This window comes from Argentina silus (assembly GCF_951799395.1).
Source record: "Argentina silus genome assembly, chromosome: 12".
NCBI classification, from domain to species: domain Eukaryota; kingdom Metazoa; phylum Chordata; class Actinopteri; order Argentiniformes; family Argentinidae; genus Argentina; species Argentina silus.
Genome location: NC_139666.1, coordinates 13255205 through 13263830, shown reverse-complemented (window position 1 = coordinate 13263830; position 8626 = coordinate 13255205). Strand labels below are relative to the sequence as shown.

The following is an 8626-nucleotide window of genomic DNA, read 5'->3' as shown; positions in this document are numbered from 1 at the left end:
CTCTCATGCACACACACCAGGGAAGGCTAGTGGAGGTAGAAATCGGACGATGGGCTCATTGTAATGCATGGAATGATATAAGGAATCCTCATTCCATCCCATGCATTACAATGAGTCCATCCTCCAATTTCTACCTCCACTAGCCTCACCTGACACACCATTTTTAACAGTCTGTTCGGGTCAGTCAGAATAGTTACAGTGTGTGAAAGGATTGCTTCTTTCTCTCCTGCTGGTAGAGTCATTACAACCTAATTTTCATTCTCAAGCACAGGGGTTGTTTAACATAAAGCTTGGGGCATAATCAATGATCATATCGTAGTTTAATAACGTCAAGGTTGACGACAGGAGATTAATTCCTCTAAGTGAATGAAAAGCTTTGGCCTAGTTTGAATACCAGCCACCTATTTGCAGTGTAACCTAGGGGGAGATAGCCTGCCTCTGCATTATTTTCCTCAGCCCCTCTCTCACTGATGATAAATCATCTACACGCCTGCCTGCTGCTCTTGTGCTCTGGATCGTTAAGTGCTGTCTGCCCACGTTTGCCCTCTGGTGTCTGTGTCCTCTGCGAGGGGTACAGATTTGTGAATCTTATTTACAATTATGCAAAATAGCTAATCTCATATTTTTCAAGTATGTGTGAGTGTGTGAGTGAGTGTGTGAGTGAGTGAGTGAGAGAGAGAGTGAGAGAGAGAGAGGACGGATGTTGATGTAAGAGAGAAGAGAGATACACCCGCCCCCTCCATCCTCCTCCTCCTCAGATCGCTATTTCTTGGTCTGAGTTGAGACAGGGTGTATTGACAACAGCATCAACAATGTCATCAATTGCAACAGTATCAGTGGCAGAAGCATCAACAATGTCATCATTGGCGAACGATGGTATCAGTGACTGAGGTATCAACAAGCCCATCAGTGATTGTCGGTGTGTCAGTTGTGACAGATATTAGATTGTTTTCCTCTCCGAGGCAACCCTGCAGGGGAATCTGTGCACCACTGAGTCCAGGAAATGATCCACTAACCCTGCATTCATCACTGTGTCACACAGAAATATGATTTCTACTGCAGTAAATGCTATTTTCCCTCTGTGTCACTGTGAATTATGGCGAGGGTGATAGGATTTGGTCTGGGCCTGGACTGGTCACAGTATGAGTGTGTGTATGGAATTGTTAACTGTTTTTGTATTGGTAAGTGTTTTTGAATGTGTGTATGTATGTTTGCACTGCACCGTTTATGAATGGTGTGGTCTGGGTCATAGTGGTCATATTGAGTGTGTGTGTGTGAATGTGTGTTTTTGTTAGGGAGAGAGTATGTATGTACAGTATGTATGTGTGAGTCAGGATGAGTTATGAAGGGTCTGATGTGATTTGCTGAGGCTGTTGGAAAGAGGCTGGTTAGCCGGGAGAAGGCCTGCGAGCGCCATTTATCCCTCTGACAGGCTGCCCCACTCCCATAGATAGACACACACACACAGCTAGCCTGTATGCATAAAGTGGACATGCACGCATGCACACACACACACACACACACACACACACACACACACCCACGTTATTCTGACCCTGGTCCCGCTGGGACCATATATACTGAAAAATGAATGCACTCACTGCAATGCAAGTCGCTTTGGATAAAAGCATCAGCTAAAGGGCATATATACCCTGCTGACCATGTGGGAAAATAAAAACAACATTACAACTAAAGAGCTCAAAAGGGCTACAAGGTCGCCATCCCATGCTGACTAGAGTGTCCCAGCAGCATGGATATGAATCCACAACGAAGAGCTAGATAAACAAACACAGAGGAGAGGAGAAAGAACAGATAACCCACAGAGCCCAAGGTAATATACACTTACCAAACACTTTATTAGGAACACCTGTACACCTTCTCATGGTTGAGGTGGCGTAATGGTGTGGGGAATGTTTTCTTGGCACACTTTGGGCCCGTTAATACCAATCAATCATCGCTTGAATGCCACAGCCTATTTGAGTATTGTTGCTGACCATGTGCATCCCTTCATGGCCACAATTTACCCATCTTCTAATGGCTACTTCCAGCATGATAATGCACCATGTCACAAGGCAAAAGTTGTCTCAAACTGGTTTCATGAACATGACAATGAGTTCAGTGTTCTTCAGTAGCCTTCCCAGTCACCAGATCTGAATCCAATAGAACACCTTTGGGATGTGGTAGAAAGGGAGATTCACAGCTTGAAAGTGCACCTGAAAAATCTGTGGGAATTGCGTGATGCAATCATGTCATCATAACCCCAATCTCAAAGGAATGTTTCCAACAGCTTGTGGAATCAATGCTACGAAGAATAGAGGCTGTTTTGAGAGCAAAGGGAGGCCCTACCCAGTATTAGTATAGTGGGTGTGTGTATACCCCTTTGATGTTTCTGCCGCCATCATGTTTCCTTAAAAAGGCAAGAGTTGGGAGGAATGTTGAAACACTGATGTTTGCACTGAACATGTTTTTATTGCAATAAACCGACAGAATAGCAAAGTGCCTTTTTATTGGTCGCAATGGTTACTATTCAATAGAATATATATCAAAATAAGAATAAAACAAAAACATGTCATACAACAAAACACAAAAAGCATTTAAAAAAGCTATGGCCTTCCTTTTTCATTTCAGTGCACTATTTCTCAGATAAAAAAAAAAATGAACATAAAAATACATCACTGGAAAAAAGCAGCACTGGCTGAACTGAACACATCACCACAACGTTTTTTAACAGCTAAATCTGGAGCCAGCACACAGCCACTGCATGCAGCCCTCATTACGCAGCTACAACACTGTCGGAGAACGTTTGGAGAACGTTTTAGGAGGCGGCTAGGGATGTCATTACTACAAAAACACCATTCAGAGTTCAGAGTACGACTGTACAGCTCCAACGACGGCGGCACTGTGACATCACACATCAACGCCACGGCCTCCACTTCCTGAATAGAGTCCAGGGGCTTCCTGGAATTGGCCAGGTTGAATTTGCGACACAAAGCCTATGAAAAGCTGGAGAGAGTTAAAGGGGGGTGGGGGGTCAGATGTTGGACTCGATCTTAGGGTCTTGGGTCAGTATCAGGGTCAAGTAGTAACTGTTGGCTGTTTCAAATGGTTAAAAGAAAAACGTAATGCATGGAAACTGTAATGCATAGACATCGCATACAGCAAGCAGTGTGGGAATAACGTAGTGTATATTTAACTAGCCGACATTGCCAGCTAGAAAACATTGCTCTGTGACATGTGTTATGAGTGCCCCAGCTATGTCAGGATTTGATGATTGTGTTTCAAAATGTTTTTAAAAAGCATAGTCTAATGAGACACATGTCCTCCCACATACACCTATAGTTGAGGATCCACCTGAAACCTGACACAGGAAGTGGAAGGCGTGGCATTGCTCTGTCACACAAACACAACGCTCAAGAGTTCAAAGGTTACAAAACATCAAAATGCCTCCTGCAATATTGTCATGCAATATACATTTTGACACGATTGAGAAGAGAATGACGAGAGCTTTTCTGTCTGGCAGTGAAAGAGTGGGACACAGGAATGTCACACCTCTCTCGGCTGTTCTATATTCCAGGGAATGTGACACAGATTCCCAACCCTTCTGCCATGTGTTATGGAGAACCAGGAAGGAGCACGCCTGAGCATGCCCAGGGTTCACCAGAGGGCAGCTTTAGTACCGTTCATTTTGGCTGTCTATGCATTCTATGGAGCTCACACATCCTAACTAGGTATTACAGTACATGTCAATAAATAAACAAGACAAGCAAAAGCTGTGATCCATTTTGTGGATCAATTTTGTGGATCAATTTTGTGACTGGCTGTAATCTACTGTACATATAGTGAAGCTGCTAGGTAAGGAGCAGTTAGTTCCATTATAGGTAAAGAGCAGTTAGTTATACAGTGTTTCAACACTGGCCCAAAGATAACAATCTTGTATGAAATGCCACAGACCTCGCAGAACAAATCTAGCATTTCTATATCTACCACATTGTTACCCGTTACTATGGACACAGCAGAGGGTAATGATGTATCTGTGTGGTGTGGTTGCCTGGCAACACAAGCTGCACGGTTCTTGGAGAATTTCAAAGCAAAAAAGAAATGTTAAAAACTATGCAAAATAGTATCAAATAAATAAATAGAAAAATCTAACAAAAAGAGATAAAAATTGCCTGCTTGAAATTCTTTCCCATGTTCTGTAGATAATGTTAATTTGCTGTTCTGTAGATGGTTGTTCTCTACCGCATTGTCCAAACAACTGGCAGTGTCTATGTGTTAAGTATTACTACTGTATGTACTATGACTCTACAAACACCTCTAGTGGTGATCTTTCCTGTGGCTCTTGCAACTCGCCAATATATTTTTTTGTTGTTTTGTTTTAAGACAGCATTGGGTGAACCTATGAAATGTGCAAGAATTTCATTTTCAGTCAAAAATTCCTACTGTGTCAATACATTTATGCAGAACTACTCAACAGATTTAACATACACGTAAAAATCGCCCTTTCTGCCTACAAGGCCCATAATCCCTCAGCAGGGGGTAGGCAGCCATATTTACAGAATGCCTCTGAGCCAATCGGCTTAGCACCCCCTCTTTAAACTTCAAACATTAGTTGTAGAGGACAGAGTGGAATAAGAAGGTCTTGGCACTGAAATATCCCTCATGTCAAAGTTTACCCACAGTAGGATAAAGCAGTTCATTTATTCTCCTCTCCTCCCCTCCATCCTTCTTTCCCTCTCCCTCTCTCCCTCTCTCCCTCTCCCTTTCTTTATTTGGAGAGGAGAAGAGTGTGCAGTCACACTGAGGCTTGGTGTCTGGCAATGTTTAAGTTGCTCGCCAGGTCTGTCTCTGTCTGCCAAGGCAAACCCATTGAGAAGACAGGTGGGTGAACACACACACACACACACACACGCACACTCACACGTAGTAGTCTGCTCCAAGCCACAGTATGAGTCTTTGTCTGTGTCCTTGTGTCTGTGCAGGCCTTCAGCCTATAGTCCACAGCTCCGGAGCTAGTGGGAGAAAGCCAGCCAGTGACTTAGAGATCAGTGCAGATGTTCCTTATCAACCTCACCAGCTCCATAGTCTAGTACTGTATGTCCTTTCATGGTCCTTGACTTGTCAGTTTGTTCCCAGATTGGTCCACTTTAGCAGAGTGATCTGCACAACGTTTTGAAAAATAGACAACCGTTTGAAGAAATGAAATAAAACAAACTGCAGCGATGAAATAGTTTCAGCAGTAAAAGAGACAGAGAAAGAGAAACAAAGCAAAAAAGAGAGAGTGAGAGACATACGCATCCATATGTCTACACAGAAACACACAGACGCACTATGTTTGCATATGCATGCACAAAGACACACACACACACACACGCACACACACACGTGCACGCGCATGCACACATGCACGCACACACACACACACACACACACACACACACACACACACACACACACACACGGCTGGTGCTTAGGATCTCGCAGACAGGTAGCCGACACAACAAGGATGACCAGGGGCGGGGTTACATGGACGGATTAATTGATTGATTGACAGCTTTGACACAGCGGTGAAAGGCCAGGTGAGGTCTGGAGGTAGAATTCCAGAGCCCCTCCCTGGTGTGGTCTTGGTTGGGTCCGCAATGATGGCGGGGTGGAGGGGGATGTCCCTCTCTTACTCCACAGAGCCCGGGTGCAGGCTGAGGGCAGGGGGGTCCAGGCAGGTGGGGGAGTAGCTGAGGTGTGGTTCCTTGATCCACAGCAAGGGGGCGCCGTTCTTGCCCTCTTGGCTCTTGCTGTGGCTGCGGCCCTTGTAGCGCACCAGCAGCACGGCGATGAGGAGGATGCCGAAGATGGGGAATGGATAGAAGAAGACAAAGTAAAAGAGAGAGTCGTTGGAGCACACCACCGACTGCAGCGTGGAGACTGTGGGAGGGAGACAGAAAGAAGATAATTAGAGTTGACATCAATAGAAAGCATTGCATTATGTCTAGTTTGACGTTTCCTTGGCGCGCTCCTTATAGAACCCTATACTTACTGCTGTTGTCTGAGTACTAACTCAAAGACTCCATCTACCATTGACTGTCACTCAGACAATGATCTCCTACAGCCTGTTGTCTGTAGCCTGCTAGTGAGGAGGAGTGTGTTGAGCAGGTTGTATTGCACAAAGCTCAAAACAAAACAGTGTGATTGGTGGATTTACCCTGCTGCCGCACGTTGACCATGGTGACCCCCGAGTTGTTGGTTGCCAGGCGATACCAGGCATTGCGTGGGTTCAGTAGCCACTCCTCCACGTGGCAGTAGTAGCGCCCGGCATCCCCAAGCCGTGCCCCCTGAATGGTCAGGCTGTAGAGGTCAGAGGTCGTTCTCTCAAACTGCAGACGTGAGGTTGGCCCCGCCAGTTTGCAGTTTGCGTTTCCAAACACGGCGTCGTGTCCGATGGAGAACACACACTCCCGCTCTTCCTCATCCTCCTCTTCCTCCTCTTCTTCTTCTTCATCGTCCTGGTCCCCGCTGCGAGCGGAGCGCTCCACGTACCAGAACACCGAGAAACGGGAATCCCTGGAGGACTGGGAGGGAATGCTGCAGCCCAACCGGATGGAACCGGACTCAGCTACTGTCACATTAGACTCGGACTCCTCCACCTGCAACCGCACCTCTACAGAGAGAGAGAGAGAGGTGGGAAAGTTAGTTGAATCCATTTCCTTGGTGCAGAGCAGCAGACGTCATTGTTCTCCTCCGAAACTTCAAAGACAAAAATAAGCTGATGTACAGAACTTTTTGTGCCTCAAAACACTGAATCAAAAGAAGAAAAAATATAGTGTAAGTCTCATTGTCAGACTTATATGCTAAAACTACCCAAAAATGCCAAAACCCACATTTTCGAAAATGAGGTTATAGTTCCCCAATAGCTGTCAGTGGCCTTTCCATCTCCCCATAAAGCCTGAAAATACTAGCCTAGGGGGCAGTGTATCTGAGTGGGACGCGCTGGTGTTACTGTACAAGCCTCCAGGGGCTGCTGAACAATGACCCACTTCCACCCAGAGAAACAGGAGTTGAAAAGACTGTTGTGATGCTGTCTGTAATATTCCTCCCATTAAGACTGAGGAGCAGGGAACAGGAGAGCAGACAGAAGGCAAGCGCTGTACCTCTCTGGCACACCTATCATCTCATCTCACCTCCTAACAGACACTTTTCTGGATGACTTCCTGGGTGACTGCATTCTTTAGCACCTTAATGAGCCTCCCCTACACCCCCCCTGGGAAATCAGGACCGGAGTTTGCTGCACATTTTATATAGTTATACATTTATATGGTTATAAATATGCAATGAGAGCTCCCTCATACGGTGTTTGATAATAACCCAATCCCCGGGTGTGCCTGGGCTCCTGCAGGCACTTCTTACCTCTCACAAACATGGGTGAAAACACTCAAGGAAAATAACATGAAGGAGACTCACTGACACACGCTGTGTGTGTGTGCACATATAAACAGACACGAACATAGACTCAATGCGTGTGTGTGTCTTTCAGTGTTCCTGTAATGAGGAAAGCAGTGTCCACTTTGCTACTTAAATAAAAGATGAGTGTTCTCCCTGCCCAGTTTCAGCCCTTCTGTGCGACCTTCATGTTCGAGCTGGCAGATGCCACAGACACCCATGGATTTCACCCTGCATTTTAAATGGCTCACAGGACCCCTGGCACAACAGATTGCTTTCAGAGATGTATTGGGTGGGGGGGGGGGGGGGGGGGCTTGTATGTCTGAACACAGTCACCTTCATCTAGAGGTCAGAGAGAGAGAGAGAGAGGGGTAGCTAGGTGGAGAAGACAGGGTTGAGTGTGAGGCCGGGCATGGGGTTTAGACATGTTAGGATGACATAGTATTTGGGGTTGGGGGGCATGGCATGGAAGTGTGGGGTTTGAGGGTGAATGTGGGTAGAGCCTGGTCCAGGGCCAGCATATGAGGATATGGGCGGCTGGGGCTGGGTTAGTGCGCATTAAGGGGGGGGGGGGGGGGGTGTACAGGGCCTGCCCATCTGTGCCACAGCGCCTGCTCCTCTCTGCCACCTGAGCTCTGCCCGGGGCAGGTGGACAGTGATGAGGTCATCAGAGCGAGACAGCCTCACAGGCACAGCGGAGGGAGGAGGAAGCAGAGGCTGAGGGGGACATTATGCATAACTGGTCACAGTCATGAGGTGACTGCACCATGTGGGGACAGAGCAGCAGCTGCTAACCCCCTCAGAGAGAGAGAGAGAGAGAGAGAGAGAGAGAGAGAGAGAGAGAGCGAGAAAGAGAGAGAGAGAAAGAGAGAGAGAGAGAGAGAGAGAGCGAGAGAGAGAGAGAGCGAGAGACAGAGAGAGCGAGAGAGCGAGCGAGAGAGAGAGAGAGAGAGAGAGAGCGAGAAAGAGAGAGCGAGAAAGAGAGAGAGAGAGAGAGAGCGAGAGAGAGAGAGAGAGAGAGCGAGAGAGAGAGAGAGAGCGAGAGCGAGAGCGAGAGAGAGAGAGAGAGCGAGAGAGCGAGAGAGAGAGAGAGAGCGAGAGAGACTCTGGCTCTTGCCATTACTCTTGGGATGATACGAGGACAACCACACATCTTATAGTCCTAATTCAGTCCAACATGAAAACTGACTGTAAC

General features: G+C 46.7%; 1 protein-coding gene across 1 annotated transcript in view; it reads right to left on the bottom strand.

Moving 5' to 3' along the window:
* Window positions 1–2449: 2449 nt before the first annotated feature.
* igsf3 (immunoglobulin superfamily, member 3) overlaps window positions 2450–8626 on the bottom strand; it is a gene marked incomplete at its 5' end in the record, with an annotated part of 31783 nt that continues 25606 nt past the window's right edge. The window contains 2 exons of the mRNA XM_083682125.1: window positions 2450–5919; window positions 6197–6652. Of these exons, the coding sequence (XP_083538251.1) occupies window positions 5669–5919; window positions 6197–6652 (707 nt within the window). The 3' untranslated portion in view covers window positions 2450–5668. The remainder of the gene's footprint in view (window positions 5920–6196; window positions 6653–8626) is intronic.